This window comes from Lolium rigidum, chromosome 3 (assembly GCF_022539505.1).
Source record: "Lolium rigidum isolate FL_2022 chromosome 3, APGP_CSIRO_Lrig_0.1, whole genome shotgun sequence".
Classification (NCBI taxonomy): Eukaryota; Viridiplantae; Streptophyta; class Magnoliopsida; order Poales; family Poaceae; genus Lolium; species Lolium rigidum.
In genome coordinates this window covers 345,808,842-345,831,599 of record NC_061510.1, presented here as the reverse complement: position 1 = coordinate 345,831,599, position 22,758 = coordinate 345,808,842, and the positions used below count along the sequence as shown (strand labels likewise).

Here is a 22,758-nt window from a genome sequence, read left to right as displayed (position 1 = left end):
TTTTTTTTTGCGAGTAAAAGAGATGCCATTAATTCGGAAACATTACAGATAGACCCCCCAAAGAACACAAAATTACAGAACCATCCATCTGCAAGCTGATAGCCATGGCGATCCACGGCGCTGTCGGTGGCGCGCCGTCGCATCTGCCTCCCAAGACGCCTTGGAACGGAGGCCTTCCCCATGCGAACGGGAAGTCGCCGATCACCGGCCCCGCAGGACCTACACCAGAGGACTCCATCGCCATCGATCCGAATCGAAGCACCTTCTTCCACCTGAAAAGCAAACCGCCGGCTCCGCCGTCTCCCGGACGCCAGCTTGGGGAAAACGCCCACCGCACCTCCGCAAAGGCGCGAGCGCGACGAGGGCAGCAGCTCGATGACGAAACTCCCTGGAGCGCCGCCGTCGGAGTGGATAGCCACCACCCGCAAACACCGATCCGGCCAGACCACCACTCCATCGCCGCCGGTCGGGAACCTAGCTCTCCTACGCTATGTACAAGACGCGAGACGGGGTTCCCCCGGCCTCCCGCCGCCGGAGCGGCCGGCGGAGACCGAGAGAGCCCCCGACTCAGCGCCTGCGAGGTGGATCGCCCGGTGGATCTACAAATCTCCTTCCAGACACTGTAGACGGGGAAGGGGAGGTCCAAGGTCCTGTGTTTGACTTGACAATGTTGTGACCTTGGTCCCCTACAATGTGCTTGTACTCTACATATAGCTACCAAATGGTCCTTTGGTTCCATAGTCCGATCCATACCCCCGCAAAATGTTCAATGTATACCTACCGGGCAAGAGAATTCCTGTGTGCGCATGCAGATACAAAAAAACAACGTCATTCGTTTCCTGAAGAAGGGATTCCAAGGAACAAACGCATCCATTCTACATGGTCATGGCTGGTCTGGTCATCCTCCGTTGTTCTGCCGATAAAATGCCCTAGGTCACTAGTAGCCAATAGCATTCCAACATGCACACATGCCCTTTCCGCCAACAGTGTCCTTCTGCGGCCTTGTATTCTCTCCCTATCACCTCATCCACACTCAGTCACAGACACAGCCCTCTTTCCCTCTCTATAAGATGGCAAGTAGTAGGAGAGAGTCTCACATCCAAAATTCTAGGCATCCATCCCCCTAAACACAACCCTCTCTGGCAAGCTAGCCCTCCTACACGCGACCCCATGCTGTGTGTGAGTTCAAGATGAGCTAGGTACTACTACCAGTACCTCTCCCTCCTCATCATCCCTCTGCAACTCCCATGAGAGATGATCTGCTCCTGCTAGTCCTAGACCTCTTTAACTATCTTTCTCTCTCTCTCTCCTTCTCACACACAAGCGTGATGAGCTTATGCATGGCCGGACACATCTGATCATAGCTGCTAGCGGCACCCCTCCCTCACACAGAGAGACGCCGCAGTTGCTCTTTGTCCGAGGACCTAGAGACGGGAGGTCTCAGGGGTCTTGGAGTCCCATCACTAAAGCATGTTTCCTCTCTATGATTCCCCAAGCCCCATGGACATACCACTTTACCAACAGCTGCAGCTCAGCCCCCCCTCGCCAAAGGAACCGGACCACCAATCCTTCCCCTACTACCATTCCTCCCCTGCATTCGCCGCCGACATCTTCCACAACAGTTACCTTGGTGCCGGTGCCGGTGCCACTGTCGCGACGCCGCTCCCTGCGGAGATTGACTCGCCGACAGAGCTGCTGCTGATGGATCAGGCGCCGGCGCCAAGGACGGACGGCGTCCGAAATGCGCAAGGCCTGCACGGCGGTGGAGGCATCGACAGCGAGGCGGCGGCGGCCGCCGCCGCAAGGAAAGATCGCCACAGTAAGATATGCACAGCCGGCGGCATGAGGGACCGGCGGATGCGGCTGTCTCTTGATGTCGCCCGCAAGTTCTTCGCGCTCCAGGACATGCTAGGCTTCGACAAGGCCAGCAAGACGGTGCAATGGCTCCTCAACATGTCCAAGGGGGCCATCAGGGAGGTCATGACCGATGAGGCGTCCTCCGACTGTGAGGAGGACGGCTCCAGCAGCCTCTCCGTCGTCGACGGCAAGCCCAAGCCGCCGGCGCTGGAGGTCGGTAGAGCTGATCACGCCGAGGGGAAGAAGCCGGCGGCAAGGGCAAGAAAGACACCTGCCAACCCGAAACCACCGAGGAAATTGGCGAGCGCGCACGCGATCCCTGACAAGGAGTCGAGGACGAAGGCAAGGGAGAGGGCGAGGGAGCGGACGAGGGAGAAGAACCGGATGAAATGGGTGACGCTTGCGTCCACGATTAACCTCGAATCGCCCGCAAGCGCGGCGGCGAGAGCGGACGAGCTGATCATGAGCCCAAGCAATTTGAACCGCTCGTCCTCCAGGAACACGGGAAGCGCTGAATTTGAGGAGAGGTGCTCGTCGTCACTGCCGAGCGAGACCAGCGACGCGATCATGGCCGCTGGATTCAGCAATGGAGGATACGGAGGCGGCAGCGGCAGCGGCAGCAGCAGCTACTACGAGTACCAGCTGGAGCAGCAATGGGAGCTCGGTGGAGTCGTGTTTGCCAATTCGCGGCTCTACTGAGAGGCGACGACGTGCGTACGGTACTAGAACTACTCTCGCTGTCTTGCCTTGCACCTATGAAATTATCCTGCTTGTTCGATCGAAGATTCGCAAAATAATATCCTTGTGAATTAACTGTGTGACGATGAACTAGTTTTGATCATCGCATGGTGTATTTTAGCTGTAGCTACTACTATCTAGAACTATGGTGATTAATTCATGTAATTCTAGCGTGGATTCTAATCTGCATTTCCTTGATTCTATAATTTTCAAACTGAATGAGTCCCTCTATAATGAGAACAATCTAATAAGATCAGGTATTCTGTAGTCTATACATGGGATGCTTTTAAAACTCTAGTCTGTATCTCGTTATCGCCATGGTAATGAAATCCGATCCCTTCATTCGTTGGATCGCTTGGGAAAAAAAATCAGATGAAGGGGTTGTAGAAGAATTACTTAAATTGTTAATTTAATGGACGAAAGGAAGGCATGTCAGTTTCTTTTACAGTTTTTTATGTTAATTTTGATTTACAATTGATCCATTTCTTAGAACAATTCTCATTTTACTTGCTGAAGACAATACTTGGAGTAAGTTTCAGAAACATCATATGGTGCTTTCATGTTACACATATCATGCAGAATATGCATTGTTATATGTCATTTCGATGCTTGCATATGTATGCATTAAGTGCATGGGGTACATAACTACATACTCACAGGTCGTGAGTTCAGTGCTCCACAGCATCTGCTGGAGAAGGAGTAAGTCAATTATTAGGTAGCACATCAACGTACTTATTACTCCAGATAGTGCTGATTGTGAGATAAAAAAAGACATGTTTGAAGCATTAAGTATCATTCGTTTTACCGACAAACGGAAGTATCAATATGGTAAAGGTCGCCATCAGACTAAAGTGGGCATGCTAAATTTCTCAAGAAAGGTTGCTTTATTGATGTTAACACCCTGGAAGTTAAGATAATAATAGCCATCACAAATTTTTAACTTAACTACGTTAGTAATAAACCTCTAAATGGTAGTTTTCATATGTGACGAGCATGCATTATCGTCTTTGGTATAATTTTGAAAATAAAACCACACGAATGCATATACTGCAATGAGATTAATAAGGTTTCTAACTTAACCATTATAGAAAGTTCAGTTTCTTAATTTTGGTGATGCAAATCATATCTAGTGTGATCTAGATGCACATTAACATCCTTTATGATACTTGTGATGGAACTCAGATGTTAGGGCACACTACTACTATATACTCTCTGCATAAATATTTCGTCTGTTCTCATTTGGTCTACATCTTACAAATTTTAAGACCGATTAGAAAATCATTAAATACTACTACTTTGATAAGTGAACAAGTAATACGAAGCTACATTTAAACTAACTAGATAATTCCCCGCGCGTTGCGGCGGGAATTAGTAGAAAAATGTTTTAATATGGCAATGTTCGTCAAGGATGTTTGGATTGCCATAAGAAGATGGATACTTGTGAATAGCAGTACTTAAAGGAGACCAAAGCAATATGTCGAGATCAGCCTATGTTTGACAATTAGCGGAATGGCGTGCACAAAGAAACGGAAAATGAAATCCTTAGATGATGCAGTATAAGCAAATATTTTAATTCACTTTAGTCACTCCATTAGCACAGTTAGTCAAACATAAGAATTCTTTGTAAATTTGGTCTTGTTTCCCTTAATCGGTCTGCAAACAGAGAGAAAATAGCAACTGTTAAATCTGAAATCATCGTATGGTACTTTGTAAGTGTATTAAGTTGCATGGTATGTCTAATGATCAAAGAGGCTAGGCTCAAAGCAACATTAGCAATAAGTTAATTCAGATAGCAGCACCTTAATCTTGATTCATCTTTCCCTGCAAACATTGGCAATAAGTGAGTACCCAAGATCTGAATATGCAAATCGTTGTTACTCCTAAATCTCTTGTTTAGAAAACCTATACATACTAACAGAATGAGCAGTGACATTCTTTTGATCATCGATGTAAAGTTCAATCTTGGTACCCACCTGAACTACAACAAAGGAAAAAAATATATAAGAAAGGTCAAAGGCTGTAAAAAAATCATATACTTGTACTTGCAGTATTGTGCTGAAACCTGAACGGCAATAAAACCAAAAAATCAGGTCAAGAAAAACAAAACAGCCTGAGGCACTTCACATTCCCCCTGGCCGAACTTCCTCTTATGCTACCTTCGAAGGAGATGATGCTTGGATGATTTGGGTCTCTATCTTCGAGTATTTTCCACATGCCATGCTATGAGGGCGATAGGACCAGCCAACGCTGGCTGAGATTAGGGAGCATTTGGTTTGGGATGTGGATATTTATTTGTGTGGAGAATGGAAGATGAAGTGGAGGAGGCAGGATGTTGTAGCGTTTGTGCGGCTTGTATTGAGAAGTTAAGAGGGAATGGAAGAGGCCCATTGGAGTACTCCTGTCGTTACAAAGATAATCAAGCATGCATGCAGTCGGATTAATTACTAATTTGTACTACTATTGTGAAGTTATTAAAGGGAATAGAAGAGGCACAGTGAAGTGATACGTACTGCTGTTACAGGGAAAATAGTACTCCGTACTTTGAGTAGTTAAGGTGGTAGACTTGAAGAGATGTGGCAGAGTACATGGTTGGAATAAATACAGCGCAAGAAGTGATGATTTAGTTGCATGAAGAAAAGAAAAACGGCTACCGATTTTGTGCATGTGGAGAGAAACATCTTATTGGGGTGGAGCAAATGACATGTATACAGTTTCTAAACACATAGTGGGGACAGATTACAACCAATAGAAAGAATTGAGGTGACGTGGCATGCTTGCATGTTCAGAGAAATCAACTTAGTGGGTTGCTCCTATTAAGATATTATAGATGACATCCAATAATTAAAGGGAGCATGACTACTTTGTTTTATGTGTTTTTGTTGACGAAGTTAAAACATAAAATAATTCATAACAAGTTTTAGGCCCAGGTTGTCGAGTATTTGAGAAGAGGGAGTATATGAAGTCTTAGACATTGACATGGTCTTCAAGGTGCAACTTTGACCAGTAATTTTAGTGAATATATGTATTATAACAAGAAGGTTATATTATTCTACCAATACTTTTCAAGACAAATCTATACATATGGTTTAACATTTCTAACATTACTAATTAAAGTGATATGCATAGTCCAACTATTTAAATTTGGCCGAAGGCATGTCTAAAACGTCATGAATTTATGATATGGAGGGAGTAGGTAGCTGGCTGCGGTGGAGAAAATATTAATTTTGTAGCTTCAAAGTTCTTTTTTACATATAAATATAGATGGCAAGATAGAAATTTGGAATTATGAGTACATATACAATATGCTACACCTTTTCTAATACCTTCGAATGTACGCATACTTTGAAAATCCTAGCATAGATAATAATAAGGTAGTGTGAAGTATATATGCATTCTCTTAGTTTACCTATTACTAGTTAATTTTATTGTTTAAACGAATATTTTTTTACCACATGTAATTAGATATGCATTTAAAGTAGAGCTATGCCTCCTACATGAAATAGAATGCGAGCACTACTTTTCTCTTTCTCGAGAAAATCAAATCTTCCAAATGCTTAAAGTACATTCACCTATAGGCCGGTCCATTGGTTAGGAAATAAATATATGGACTAAGTGTTTTTAGTATATATACTGCATAAGCCTTGAATAAACACATTTCTTTGAGGTTTGTATGCAATCTATATTAAATAAAGTTATTTCAGTATAAATAACCTATATTTTTTAATAAGCTTACCACCATTATCCCTATACTAAATTATAGGAGTTGATCGATGTAGAACTCACTAATGCATGAAATGAAAGAAATTTTCTCTTGATTAGCCACAATAATTCATACAGAAATGAATATATCATCTAACAAGAATATATAAGGGATAACTCACATGTGCAAAGATCCAATAGTTCAATACTATCTACCAAGTATCCAGCTCTAACTGAAACCATTGTGGAAAATATTTATAAAGAAAAGGAGAAAATAAGCTCCAGAACTACCATTTTTTTTGCGGGGACCAGAATTACCAACTTGCTTATTTGCACATGATGTTATTTTTATTTGACCAAAATAAACTGTACAGAGAATAACTGGTAAAGTTAAATAGAAATATACCAGATATGAGCTATCCACTTCACAAAAATTCAATCAGTTACTATGAATCATGGGGCTGCACCAGCTGAATCTCGGCAAAAATGTCACCGCGCACGATAGGCCATCAGTAGCAGTAAAAACATCTATTTCTGCACGAAAAATGTACACCGATTAATTGCCTGCTGCACGTCAACCAACAGATGGCCTCAAAGGTCACGTGAATGCTGTACTAGAAGAAATTAGGACAAACAGTGCGCATATGTATCTTGTCTTGTCATTCTGAAGTACTTCAGTTAAGAAAGGCCAAGGCAATTGTATATGTGAACATACAATACGTACCTCAACTAGGACTACGTACTTTTCGCTGCACTGTACGAGAGCACTGTTCAGCGGTTGAGCCCGCCTGACCAGCAGATAGCCAATCAGAGAGTATATATATATATAACGAAATTAAGTTCTTTTGCAAAATAAGCATCCGTACATATATAGTTTTTGCCAGTTTGCCCATCAGACAATAACCAATATGCATATGGCATGAACTAAATTCTACTACTTGCAGAAAACACTTCAATGTTAATGATCCTACTTTAATTTATCATGTAGTGACGATCACTTGCCAGATCTGTCATAACATATAAACCGTTAAGTTTTTTCTGAATTTTATCGAGCATGTGATATTAATTGTTCAAACTGGCTACGTACTCTCTCCATCCCAAAATATAAGGGTCCTTAAATTTCGCTTGTCAGCGACTTACAACTTTGACTAAGATTTGTATTTATAGTATGGCAATAAAAAAATTATAAATATATATATGAAATGAAAGAGAATTGAAGATGAACACAACGATACCATTTGTACATTATTAGTTGTAAAAGTTGTGCATCAAAGACCACGCGAAAAAATTCATGCTTACATTTTGGGACGAAGTTCACTTACCAGATCTGTCATAACATATAAATCGTGATTTTTTCCAAATGTTATAGACCATGTGATGTGAATTGTTCAAACTGACTACTCCCTACGCCCCAAAATATAAGACACCCTCAAATTTCGCTGGTCAACGACTTACAACTTTGACTAAGTTTTGTATTTTTAATATGTCCATACAATTTATAAAAATATATACGAAATGAAAGAGAATTGCAATATGAGCGCAACGATACCATTTGTACATTATTGGTCCATATATTTTAAGATATATCGGTGGTCAAAGTTAAGCATCAAAGACCACGCGAAAAAAGTTCATGCTTATATTTTGGGATGAAGTTCACTACAAGGTTGTAGTTTGTGTGGGTCTCCACGTTACCTTATAAGTTTTAACAGTTATATATCCTATTGAGTATGGTCGACAGTCAATGTAATATAATAGCAGGATAATAGACAATATTAACGCAAGTATTAAATCAAATAATTTGAACTGTTTTGGTATATGGATCAAACCTATCATATATGCAGTATAAGATAGGTAGAACCGAGCCTTGATTATGATACACAATATGAGGAAAAATAGTCTCGGCTTCCATAATTCCTGACATGAGGTCAAGTAATTGCATGTAGTGTCTTCTTTGAGTTGTCTTGCCGTGATAAAAAAAATACCTTTCAACATACCCACTTAGCGTCCACCAAATCAATTTCCAGTACTAGTGCCTTTCTTTGGGTTGTCAAATCTCAGGTAATAGTTATGATCGTTAATACTCCCAGGCATAATATAAGAAACTTCGTGAACAATGTAATGCTTGTAAACATGAGAAACTTTGTGAACAATATTTCTTGTTTAATTTTGGCTATACACTTTATATAATGCATGCTTATAATTACCATACTCACTACAGTGGCCTTCCAGGCACAATTATACCGTGTCAGATGTTCCGTTATAATTTGAAAGTTGAACTCACATTAAAAATGATAAAATGTTATGATTGTTAATGGGTTCTATCTACTTGTTGTTTTCGATTAGTACAAAATCACAGCTGCACGTTTTTACTATTGCTTTCTAATTACATGTTTCAAAAGACAATACAAATTTAGTAGCCTAGAAGCAAACCTTTCATTTAATCTAACAAGGATTCCATGTTACAAATCTGATGGTCAGGTTAAAAATGTTGGACATAGTTTTGATGATTTAAATATATTGACCATTATTTTTCTAGTTCTATGTTTCTTAGATACTTGAGTAACAATGAAGCACATTTTCATGATAATACGTACAATTTTGTGTGAGAAACTCCAATAGTACAAGTTAAAGTAATTGTTGATTTTGTGATTTTATATATCTAATTGAGAGCCCAGACTCCTTCATAATTGCATTGTGTTTGTGACCTCAAACTTGCAGTGCATTCGTGTCAATGAATAAGAAAGTAAATAGTAGGGAAAATAAAGTGCCATGACAATGCAAACCTAGTCTCCTCTAGGGTGAGCTCGGCTTCCTTTCCAGTTTAATGAGTCATCTCCTGGTGGTTGTCATTCTGCTTTCACACCGATGGCTAAGTGGACTACCCTTATGTATTCTTGTGGATCGTGTGGCATTGATAACCTCTATATGTACTATGGTAACCCCTGAGGTGGAAGCGATCTCGGCGCTGCAAATGCATCTCTAGTTCCAAATATGTTAGATATATAGAAAAGACAATTTCGACAGCAAACTTGACAATGAAAAAGAGTCTTCATAAACCTTGTGGGAGTAATAATATCATAGGCACTAAACCTGTTCTCTGCTATCTTTGTAGATCAAAACTAGTGGGACGATTCCCCATAATGGGGATATAATAGATTTCAACTCCAAATTTGAACCAAACATATTATTTTCCATCTTCTCTAGTCCCTTTTTTCTATTTGCAAATGGTACTATATGTGCACGGTTCACATATCAATAACGCTGTTCATAAGGATTTTATTTTAGGTGGCCGAAATGAGTTCTTCAGGGGATGATAATGTGTTAAGTGCATGGATTAACAGTGTACTTTGGCCGATTTTCTTTCAGATTCCTCTTCCTCCAAAGGAAAAGAGGTCGAAATCAACTTTCTTCTCATCCTACTGCTTCTAGAAGCAGATTCTTTTCACTAAAATCAAGAACGAAATCCCTATTCTCACCGCGTGCTTGTTCGTCTGTGGATCGATAAGCGTCCCTCCCTCTCCTTGTCCGCGCCAGTCACAACACAATCGACGCTGCTCCACAGACAGAAGGACCGTCCAGTCCGACTATTCCGCCCTGCAGATGGTCGAGCAGGCGGCCGTGGCAGAGCGGCAACAACACCTCCTACCCCTCTCATCTCTCTCTCTCTCTCTCTCTCTCTCTCTCTCTCTCTCTCTCTCTCTCTCTCTCTCTCTCTCTCTCTCTCTCTCTCTCTCGCCCATCATCCAAACTTTGCTGTTACAGTTCTAAATAAGACTACACTTCTACATATAGGACTGGAAAAAATAGGGAGTGAAGACAATAGAGTGTAATGGATTACTTAGCTAGCTCACTTACAAGATATATAGTCAAGCGACTACGCACGATCGAACACCAGAAAGCAGCAACGAGACGACACGTACAATATCAGGATTGGTTTGCATGCTTTTGTCTGATTGACGTCGAGCGTAGCCTTCTCGCCTGCATCTTGTCGCTCAAAGATGGAGGAGGGGAAGCAGCGTAGGAAGAGGCAGATGAAGCAGCAACAGTAGCGGCAACAATAGAAGAAGAAGAAAGAGGAGAGGGGCTATTGCAAGTGTGTCTGATTATTGGCTTACCCTACGCGTTGGACGGTTGGGGCAGATGGCTTATCCTCTAATTCTGCTACGTTCGTGAGGAAGGGAAATTAAGGACAGAGGAAGATCCCCAGGTGGCATCTCGCAGTCTACTCTGTAGAGGTAGAGAGAGAAGGGGGAAACCTGATAGTCTCGGCACGCGTGTGATGTTTACTTCCGTCTCTTTTCGTGGAAATGATTCAAAGTTCATGTGCTAAAGGCTGCAGGGTACAGATATTCCTTCCTTTTTGAAGAGAAGAAAACAAGGAACAAGAATCGAAATGCATTTCAGGTCATGTGGCTATGGATAAAATGGGAGGATAAGGACAAACTTTTGTTGTTAGCCCCAAGAATATAAAGCAACACAAGTAGGAGCCGTCGTTTCATTTGTGTACGACCATGAAATCTACAGAAAATTAGTACTTGATCGTTTTGACTTGTCAGCGCATGATTAGTACCTATCTTTAACTTTCTCTACAAAATCCAAATGTTACGTTGGGCATTGCAAAACCTATGTTCAAGATGGGACCCACTTACAAGACCACAAGCCAATTAATTTTACCACAATTAGTATACTCCATAAGTTGGGACACATGTGTAAGAGCTACCAACTCACCGCCTTGTGACTGAATTCGTTCTACTACTATGTGTACTAGGTGAGACTATTTTAGTGCTTAGAGCATCTCCAGCGGTGCGACGTAAACGGACGCTGAGCGACCGTTTGTGTCCGCCGTGACCGGAAATGCGTCTGGCACCACCTCCAGCGGGGCGACGCAAAGTGACCGGGCCGTCCGCGGAGACGCAAACCTGGCCCAAATATGCGCCAGGTTTGCGTCTCGGCGGACGCGCAAAGTGTCCGCTCGGTCCTCGCGCGGGCCCGCCTGGCAGCGGCACAACTGCTTCGTCTTCCACGGTATTACTTCTGGGCGGCGCGCTGCAGCCTTTGCAGGGGCCGCGTTAATGGCGTGCCTCGGCTTCCGCGAGCGTGAGCAGCTAGTAGGTGTTGCACTGGCAGGCCATTGAAGGCGAGATGGCGTCAGAGCCACTTAAAGGGACGCTGCCGGCGCCCATTTCCCCGACCAAAACCATTGGCAAAATCCCACAGTACCCACCACACCGACGCCATGGGGAAGAAATGCTGGCCGTTCCGGAAGACGAAGAACGACCAGGAGGCTAGCGGCTCGCGTTCCGGCAAGAAAACACGGGTCGGCCGGTACGTCCGCGTTAACCTCGCTCGGCAGCTATGGGAGGAAAACCGGCCGGTACCATGGCCGGACGCGAACTTGCCGGGAGGGGGCTGGTACCTGAACTCGCGGCGCGTGCCGCCCCCCCGTGCCGCGCGAGGGCCGAGAGCGGCGTGACGAGGTGCGGCGCCGCCGCGCGATCTTGCCGCCGGATCTGCGGGAGGATCCGGCGTACGCGCTAAACTCCTACAACTGGATTTCCTTCGGGACGTGGGAGTTCGACGCGCGGCGCCGCGCTGCCTACCTCGCCGACGTAGACTACTTCGAGCGCGAGATCGCCGCCGAAGAAGAAGAGAACGACCACGAGGACGCGGATGAGGACGGCGACGTGACCATGCCGCAGTACGACCACGACGACGGCGGACCGGCGTGGGATCCGGAGACCCAGCCGCCGGACATTTCAGAGGAGGAGGCCATTGCCATGGCACCGGCCAACGGCGAGCAGGGACGAGCTCAACGATCTCGCTTTGTGGGATGGGCTCGCAATCCAGCTCCGCGAGTCGGCGCTCGCGCAGGGACGCCGGCGACTCCTCCAGCCACACCGACGCGTTCCAACGTCCGCGCTCCGCCTGCTGCTCCAGCGTGGGATCCCTGGCCACAGCCTCCTGCCCGTGCGGCGGTACCTCCTCCACCGCCGGCGTACGAGCTTCCATGGCCGACGCGGCAGCTGATTGACCTCGTCAGCGACGACGACCAGTAGACAGCGCGTATTTTAGCACGCCTTTCTGGCTTTTTTATGTCCTTTTTATTATCTTGTAAATTATGGCGTATGAATGAAAAAAAAATTATACGTAGTGCCGCTGAAGCCACCCCCGACGCAAACGGACACCTGGACGCTTTCGACCATTTGGCCCGACGCAAACGGACACGACGCGTCCGTTTGGACGTCTGAAATGCGTCGCGCCGCTGGAGATGCCCTTATGGGCTAAGCTTAAGGGTTGTTCTTAGGTTTTATCTTTGTGGACAACCCTTACAATGCATATGGGTAGCTCATAAGGTGTGTTTTTTTGGGTAATGGGGTGGATTTTTCACAAGCACTAGATGCCCTTAATGTGGACCAACTGCATTATTTTCATTATTCCTATGTTTCCAAATTCAGTGACATCCAATATACTCTTTTTACTATTCCTAAGGTATTTTTATTCATACAACCCAAATGAGGAGGTCCTAATTAATATAATATATGCAATCGGATGTAGTGGGCTCTACGATTTGAAGAACTTAGGAATAGGAAAACCATGATTAATGGGATGTAATTTTGAATCCTATATGAATTGAAAATACATGATTTTTCCTGATGCCATTTGGTTGCACCGCGGGAAAATGAAGAAATTTTCTAAATATATCTGACAATGTTTAGGGATGGATCCCTTAACATTTGTATAATCAACCTAATGGAGAAGAATTGGTGACACGGGAGGGAATATGGTGGGAGGACAATGTGAAAAAAAGAGTTTTTGCCTTTGATGAGTAGACACATATTTTTCTACAAGAACAAACCTCCCCTAATTAAAAGGGTTTGTACCTTTCTTCAAAGGGCAATCAATATTTGGAGTGTGAAAATGGAGCCAAAATCTTTTTTTTGTTTCACCATGTTTTATATAGCGAGCTCTTAGCTAGTGGTAGAGAACCTATCTGCCAAAGGTGTGCACATACCTGGATTTGTAGCCTTTATAAAATGTTTATGAAAGAGGAGCAAAATCTTGGATGAGATATTTTATCCACAAATAAGACTTATAAACAAAGGGCTCTCTCCGAATTTAATGCATGCATTTTACATGCATCAGTATTTCAACTGAAAAGAAGGTACAAAGACCCATAAGCGCAAGTTTACGAACGGAAAGGAGATTGTAATCAATGGTCTCGAGAAGTAAGATGTTCACAAGTGAGGCGTACGACGTTGCCACCACATTGCCGAGGCCATGGTGACCATGGTGTTGGAAGAATTTTGCCTCAAGTTTATGATGATGTCCTTGTTTCTGGTCATATGATTAGTGGTGCTGCTATCAATAACCCATTTCGACCCACCGGAAGCATAGTCCTGCAAGAAATCATTTCTTTGTCTTAGGTACCATTTTGCAAATGGGTCCTATCACGTTACAACAAGGGGCATGGGAAACCAAATAGTCCAATCAACATTATCCTCATAAGGACCAAATAAACGGACATGAACATAACCATAGTAATAAACAAAAATATATGAGATGGGTTATTAGCACCAGTTTATCCCCTTGATGTGGGACCGAGCATTTCACCCTTCCTTGGTCCGAACTCCCCGACCTCATAGGCAAAGCCCCTTGTTCTTCTTCTTGTTCTTCCTTCTCTTTCTATTGGGCTTGGAAGCATCCACAAGCCCTTCATTTATTGAGACTTCCTTAGCCAAGGCGAGGGTAAGACACTCTGCCGACTTGACTTTCAACCTATCAATCTACTCAAAATGTTTGCAACAAGGGTTATAAAAATCAAGCACTTCCACTTCTTTCTCCTTAGATGATTGAGTTTGAGGTTGCACGTACAAGAGACTTTGAGATACTAGAAAATTCTCTCTACAAGTCCTTGTGGGCCTCGTCAAGGTTTGTCAAGTCCTTAAGTAGCTTAGCATGGCCAACATCAAACTCGATCCTTTCATTTTTTAAGCACATTAATTAAGGCGAGAGCATGTTCTCATTCCTTTGTGAGTTTCGAGATGTTAAGGTTATGAGACACTTACAGGTTAAGGACACTCTCCTCAAGAGTGACTCTCAAGTTGTGCTCTTCTGATGAGCTTGAATGATAGAGGAACTCTCAACAGCAGCCTCCCTCTGAAGCATCTCCTTCTCTTCAAGAAGATCTTGCACTTCACCTTGTTGAGCCAAAAGAGTCTCAACATGTTTCTTCATCTCCCCTTGCATGTTAGTAAAGAACACATCCAAGCCCACAGCCTCACACGTTTTATGGTGAGGATATCAACACCGATCATCAATATTGGAAGAATTAGATGTAGAAGTGGGTTTTGAAGGAGGTGATACACTACTAGGAAAAGCCTAATCATCGGCGCACCAAAATCCGCTATCACCGGCGCACCAGCGTACACCGGTGGGAACATGCTGGTGGTAATGGCTTATCGCCGACGCACCAGCCTGGTGTGCAGATGGTAACACGAATTATCGCTGACATACTAGCCTTGTGCATTGGCGGTATTTTTAAAAAAAATCAAAAAACACCGATCTAGATCTAGATCTAGCTCGGGCTCAGGAACCATGGCCATGGGCCGCCCCCTCGGCCATTTTGTTGTCATCATGTCCGTATGGAATCTGCATGAGGAGGAGCTCGAGGCAGTGTCCGAAAGGAGGATCCCGAGGCGACGACGGAGAGGAGAAGCCCGAGGCAGTGACGGTGGAGAGGAGAGGAGGATCCCGAGGCAGCGGTGGTGTCATCTTCGTCGTATCCCATGGCATGGCGGAGGAGGGCTCATCAACGGAAAAAACAAAGAGAAGGAAGAGGAAAAGGAGAAAAGGAGAAAAGGAAGGGAAGGACGTGCACCATATTTAACGTGGACGCACCGGTATAGTGTTGCACGGTCGCAATTAATTTACCACCGGCGCACCACTATATCGGTGCGCCGGCGGTGAGTGTGGTGCACGTTTCTTCCCCGACCCGGACTAGGCCTAGGGTAATCGCCGGGCTCCAACCCGACCATGCGCGGACGGTTTTGAGTTATCACCAGTGCGCCAGAAATTGCGTGCGCTGGTGTCAAATAGCACCGACGTGCGCCTTTTTTTGGCGCTTCTCTTGTAACCTTGGGATTATAGATAATTTCCTAGTAGTGATACCTTGGCTATGAGGCACCGGGGAGAGTTGATGATGCGGTTCTCAATTCGAGCGTCAAAGAGAGAGATGGAGGGAGTGGTAGTGGCGATTACAGCCGCGTCCTCATCCTCCTTGGTTGACTTCTTCTCATCATCATCATTGGATGAGTACTCTTCACAGGTCACGAAGGCACTTGGCTTCTTTCTGGGGGCCTTCTTGCTGTCCAGGTTCTTGTTGGAGGAATACTTGGTGTATCCCTTGAAGATAGATTTAGACTTGTCCTTGCGAAGAATCCTTCCACCATTGTATTCTCTTCTCTCGAAGTGGCAATCGGCGATGAAGTGATGCTTGTTGCCGCAATTATAGCATGTCGTTGCTCTTTGCCCTTCTATTGGGCCATTGGAGGACCTTCTTGTGTTGAATCTTGGTGAGTATCTTAGGGGGTAGTCTCTTGAATTGAGTCCTCTTGCCTTTTTGCCACCCCAAAACTTCTTGGCCGCAAGCGCCATGTGCTCATGGTAGTCGTAGTTGATGTCTTCAGATTCGAAGGGAGGCAATCAATGGCATCATTATCATCACTCTCATTTTCTTCCGATAACTTGGCCTTTAAGGCAAGGTTTCTCTTGCGATAATTATGAGCACGGGCAACAAGTTCATCGGTGTTCTTCTAGGCTATATCCACAACAATAATCTCATTAATACTTCATTTGAGGTCATGGTGCGAAACTCAAACTTTTTTCTTGATAGAGTTCAACCTTATTTCCTCATAGGGCAAAATTAAGGGCATTGTAGAATTTCCTATTGGCACACTTGTCATCCGCATGAGTAGTTCTAAGGTCTCTCATTGTCACGCAAGATTGGTAAGGTGTCGATACATGTGTTCGGCGGTTTCTCCCTCAATCATGACAAAGCCATCCACGGCGGTTTTGAGCTCATCGAACTTCGAGCTTTGTATGATCTCATTGCAAACGAAGATATTCTTGAGTTGGTCCTAGCCTCCTTGGAGGTCTTGCATGAGCGGATGTGAGAACGGTCATTGGGGGTCACCGCCAAATGGATCATGTGAAGGGAGGTGGCTTGAGTTGGTCATCAACCACCTCCCTTTGGGTGAGATTTTTGGGGTTGTGTAACTTGAAGCCCTCCTTGAATATTCGCCAAAGTTCCATTGAAGAGGTGTGAATATGTGATTCCATCAAAATTTTCCAATTTGCAAACTAGATGAATCAAGAGCATGTTGCGGGCCTTGTGTAGGAATATAAGGATTATGAGAATAGTTATTCGGTGGTGGTGGCACCGCATGACTATCATCCAAATATTTCTTGTCCTTAGGATCTTCCTTTCCCTCGGGAGTGGATGTGCCAGTGTCTCCCACCTTTTCCTCCTCAAGAGACTTGCCCTTTGTGGGGAAACATGAAATGAGTGGATTTTGAGCGGAAACTTTTGAGGGAGATGCCCTAGCACTAGGAGTGGAATTTTATTTTGGGGCAAGGAAACCCGCAAGAAGGGATTACATTCAAGCCATCATCGATAAGTCCAATTGCTTGAGGTCATCCAACGTGGCTAGAATGCAATCCTTAGCCGGCGGCGCGACTTGCTCCGCGGGATGAAATTTACTACCCTTATCGTTTCGTCGCCCGTTCTCCTAGGAGGTTAGGTGACGAGGGAGCTCCTTGGCAATGCCCACCATGAGGGGCATAGGGTTGACGGAATCCAGCAGGCAAACACGAGACATCGGATACGAAACGAACAAGGAGAGAGATTACCTAGGTTCGGGGCCCTCGATGAGGTAAAACCCTTACTTCCTTCTTGTCTGATCTTGATTTATCGAGTGGAATAGGTTACAATGGGGTAGCCGATAGACTACTATGGTGACTCGCCGGGAGGCAAGGATTCTAGGGTTTGTGTATGCTAAGTTGCGATGGTTTTGTGTGTTGTTCTTCTGCTGTTCGGCAGGCCCTCTCCTGGCCTCTATATAGGAGGCCAGGTCCCGAGAGTCATGTCCGAACTTGACTAGGTTACATTGATATCTAATCTAATCTTTCCTTTTATTGACGCCTTCTTTCCTTGTTCGTCAAGAATCCATCTTCTGGTAGGTTTCCTCTGTTGCAACCGACGTACGGTCCCACCTTAGTCTTGGACAATCTTCATGGGCCCCTAGTTGGGCCAAGGGAGGTAGACTAATGTCGGGTACCCAAAGGGTAATGCCCATCAGTAGCCCCCTGATGACCCACAAGTATATGGGGTGTATCGTAGTACTTTCGATAAATAAGAGTGTCGAACCCAACGAGGAGCAGAAGGTGTTGACAAGCAGTTTCGATGAAGGATTCACTGTAAATGCTCACAGTCAAGTTTTCAAGGGGTTTTGATATAGCAGATAAATAAAATACAAGTAAGTAAAATGAGAGAATAATAATTGCAGCAAGTGGCCCAATCCTTTTTAGCACAAAGGACAAGCCGGTTTGTTTACTTATGATGACCAAACGTTCTTGAGGACACACGGGAATTTAGTCTAGTGCTTTCGCTTCATATAGTTGATTAATCTTCATTGTTTTGATAAGTGTTGTGTGGGTGAACCTATGCTAATCCACCGCCCTTCCTAGGACTAATACATACTTGTGATTAAACCCCTTGCAAGCATCCGCAAATACAAGAAAGTAATTAAGATAAATCTAACCACAGACCTTAAACTCGAGATCCTCGCTATCCCTCATGCATCGATATACCAACGGGGTTCGTGTTGCTGTCACTCCGGCAACCCCACAATTAGCAAACGAATACAGGATGCATTCCCCTAGGCCCATAAAGGTGAAGTATCATGTAGTCGATGTTCACATGACACCACTAGAAGAATAACACCACAACTTAAATATCAAACCATTAAATATTACTCAACATAGTTCACTACTAACATTTAGACTTCACCCATGTCCTCAAGAACTAAACGAACTACTCACAAGACATCATATGGAACATGATCAGAGGTGATATGATGATGGATAACAATCTGAACATAAACCTTAATTCAACGGTATCACTCAATAGCATCAATAACAAGGAGTAATCAACACCGGGAGAGTTTCCCCTATGAAATAATCAAGATTTGACCCTAGATGTTACAGCGGAGATGAGGTGCAGCGGTGGAGATGACGGTGTCGGTGGTGGAGATGATTTCCCAATGAAGTCCAGCTCGATGTCGGTGACGATGGCGACGAATTCCCCCTCCGGGAGAGAATTTCCCCGGCAGATTTCAGCCTGCCGGAGAGCTCTTTTCTCTCTGGTGTTTTACGCCCCGCAGAGGCGGCTGTGACTATCCTCGATGTTCCTCCGCACCTTAGGGTTTTTGGGAGATGAAGTACGCGAAAGGGCGATGGCCGAGGGGGGTCGTGGGTCCCCTCCCCGCATGGCGGCGCGCCAGCCCTAGTGGCCGCGCCGGCCTATGGGGAGGGCCCATGGCGGCCCTCCTCGGCCTCCCCTTTTGGCTGGCTCCGTCATCTGGAAAAATAGAAGCTTCGGTGTATTTTCCGTCAATTGTTGATCTTCAGAAATATTGTATCCTGACGGTGCTTTTTCCAAGTAGCACTCGACTCGGTGAGTAATTCTCCAATAATCATGAAACATGCAAAATTGGTGAAATATCATAAGTATCATCTCTAAATATGAAATATATAAATGAATAACAGTAAATTATGATATAAAATAGTGATGAAAAATGGATGTATCAACTCCCCCCAAGCTTAGACCTCGCTTGTCCCCAAGCGAAACTGAACTCAGTAAACAAGACCACATGTTTATGGAGTGAAGAGTCGATAAATAAAATACGGACAAGAAGCGTCTCATTTATTAATTCACACAAGACATTCTAGTAAACAACTTCCTCATATAACTCAACTTGATACAAGTAAAGGGAAATCACAAATAAAGGTGCATAGGAAATCATAATTGGTGATGGCAAACTTCGTTCTTGGTCAAAGAACAATTAACAGATTGTACTTATCTTTCGAGAAAAGCCTTTATATTAGAGCTTATATGGCAGATCTTACATGTTCAATCACAACAATCTCCTCATAATCATTGATAACCTTCAAAGTCATATTCATTCAGATAAAATTTGTACTAAACAAGGAAGAATAAAAGACATGATTACATAGATCACAATATAAATGGTTGGATCACAACAACTCAATTGCTTGCTTGAGATAGAGGGAAATAGGTTTACTGACTCAACATAAAAGTAAAAGATAGGCCCTTCGCAGAGGGAAGCGTGGATTAAATCATGTGCTAGAGATTTTTAAGTTTTGAAATCATATAGAGAGCATAAAAATAAAGTTTTGAGAGGTGTTTGTTGTTGTCAACGAATGGTAGTGGGCACTCTAACCCCCTTGCCAAACAGACTTTCAAAGAGTGGCTCCCATGAAGGACGTTATTTCTACCAGCAAGGTAGATCATCCCTCTTCTCTTTTGTTTACGCATTTACTTTAGTTTTATTTATGGATGACACTCCTCCCAACCTTTGCTTTCACAAGCCATGGCTAACCGAATCCTCGGGTGCCTTCCAACATTTCACATACCATGGGGGAGTGTCTATTCACAAAATTAAGTTGCTTACTGATGAATCAGGGAAAAACATGTGAAGAGAATTATTAATGAAAGTTAATTAATTGGGGCTGGGAACCCCGTTGCCAGCTCTTTTTGCAAGATTATTAGATAAGCGGATGTGCCACTAGTCCATTGGTGAAAGTCTGCCCAACAAGATTGAAAGATAAAACACCACATACTTCCTCATGAGCTATAAAACATTGACACAAATAAGAGATAATAACTTTTTGAGTTGTTTAAAGGTAGCACATGAAGTATTTACTTGGAATGGCAGAGAGATACCACACAGTAGGTAGTTATGGTGGACACAAATGGCATAGGTTTGGTTTAAGGTTTTGGATGCACGAGAAGCATTCCCTCTCAGTACAGGTCTTTGGCCAGCAAGTTTGGTTAGCAAGCATAAGAGTTGAGGTAAACAAACAAATATACATGTGATAGAAACAATCATGCATCTTTCTTGTAAGCACAAACAATTTTAACTTCAGAATACTAAACTCATTAGCTAACAAGAAAGAAAGATAATGAAATAATATATCTACATGTATTTCCCTCTTTTCTACTTAAACCTCAAAGTATTGTTGCTGTTGACAAATGCTAAGTTTGCCAAAACCAAATAGATTTACTTGATGCTCCCAAAGTGATACCAATACTAACAACAAGATCAATCATATAACAGAAATTCCAAACTAAAATAAGGTGTGCAAAGCGTAAATGATAAAACTTCTCATTAATATTCCATAACGATAACTCACACCAAGGGATACATGGATAACCAACTAAAAGAGAGATACTTCCACACTGCAACCATCTTATATGATAACTTCCCTACTCATGATATGACACTACTTGATAGTAAAAAGGTAAAAGATAGTGATGATGTGATACCGCGGCACTCCCCCAAGCTTGGAACAAACCAAGGGGGTGCCAATACCAATGATGAATTACTCCTTCGGTGGTGATGGTGAATTCTTCCCGTCATCAGACTTCCAAGGAAGAGGCTCTCCATCAACAAACGACGTCTCGGTCTCAGGAATCCTGAAACTGGCAGCATAGCTTATGTGTTTAAACCTGTTATCATACTCACAGTTTTGATTCTGAACATCATACAGTTGCGCTTGGAGTTTGTTGGTAGTGTTGTGAAGCGAGAGGATATCGCCCCACAGCTTTGTAGTCTCCTTCTTGTGTTCATCAATAAGTTCGGACACAATCTTGTAGAAGATGTCCACTTCATGTTCAGCCATCTTCTTGTAGGTGAAGACCTCTTGTTCTAGCTTCTCCATCCTGTCCTCCAAGCTTCCTTCTCCTTTAGGGCCCCGAACATCTTCTATCTGCAAGTCTCCATCTACGAGCAGCAATTCCTTGGGATGCATCTTCAGCTCGTTCATATACGGGTTGACGATGTTCTCAAGGAAGCTATCCTTCGGAGTTCCCGACGAAGACATGGTGGCTCTAGATCTGAAAACAATATCTGGCAGAAAACAGCTCAAAACAAAACACGACGAGAAGACGATATACGGACCTCGGGGGATCCGGGGGATTATATAACAAGAATTTTCACGACAAAAGGAAAGTACCAGGTCGAACCCGAGTGGGAGAGGGACTCCGAGGAGCCGTCCCCATATGGCGGCGCGGCCAGGGTGGCGCTCGCGCCACCACGTGGGGACGCGCCCTCGTGCGTCTCCTCCGCTCCGATTCGATCTCGTAATTTTTCATATTTTCTAAAAATAGCAAAAATATTGTTCGGAAAGTTAAACGCGGACTTTTTACTACCAAAACTCGTTACCTATTTGAAGTCGAACTCGCGTAACTATCAATTTGATCTTTGATGAAAGTTTCCGGAGTCACCACTCGAATAACATCAACATCTTCATTATAAGAATCTCCAGTAAATATAATGCTTGAGTCTTTGTCCATTCACCACTTGTGTGGCATCACCTTTCGGAGAACCAATTTTTATTGCCCCCGAACGATACACCTCCACGATGACATATGGTCCTTCCCATTTTGAGAGTAATTTCCCCGCAAAAATCTGAGACGAGACCGATACAATAGGACTTTATCTCCAACATTAAATTCTCTTTTAAGAATTCTTCTATCATGCCATTTCTTAACTTTCTCCTTAAAAAGTTTAGCATTTTCATAAGCTTCACTTCTCCATTTATCTAAAGAACTCAATTGTAGCAACCTTTTCTTACCGGCAATTTTAAAATCTTTATTAACTTCTCTTACAGCCCACTAAGCTTTGTGCTCTAGTTCTAAAGGTAAATGACAAGCTTTTCCATAAATCATTTTATAAGGAGACATACCCATAGGATTTTTATAAGCAGTTCTATAGGCCCACAATGCTTCCTTCAACTTACTAGCCCAATTTTTTCTAGATTTATTAACAGTCTTTTCCAAGATGGATTTAATTTCTCTATTTGATAATTCTACTTGCCCACTAGTTTGAGGATGATAAGCGGAAGCAATCCTATGATTAATACCATATTTAGCAAGAGTTTTCTAAAATCACCATGAATAAAATGAGAACCTCCATCGGTCATAAGATATCTAGGTACTCCAAACCTAGGAAAAATAACATCTAAAAGCATTCTTAAAGAGGTCTCACCATCAGCACTTTTCGTGGGTATGGCTTCCACCCATTTAGTAACATAATCAACATCAACAAGTATATGAGTGTTACCTTCTGAAGAAGGGAAAGGACCCATGAAGTCAAATCCCCA

The 22,758-nt window shown here is 43.6% G+C and overlaps 1 protein-coding gene across 1 annotated transcript; it reads left to right on the top strand.

Moving 5' to 3' along the window:
* The first annotated feature begins 1,470 nt into the window (after positions 1–1,470).
* On the top strand, positions 1,471–2,556 carry LOC124700214 (transcription factor TB1-like). The gene has a single exon (XM_047232377.1). The coding sequence runs from the start codon at positions 1,471–1,473 to the stop codon at positions 2,554–2,556; it is 1,086 nt and encodes a 361-aa protein (XP_047088333.1).
* Positions 2,557–22,758: the final 20,202 nt, after the last annotated feature.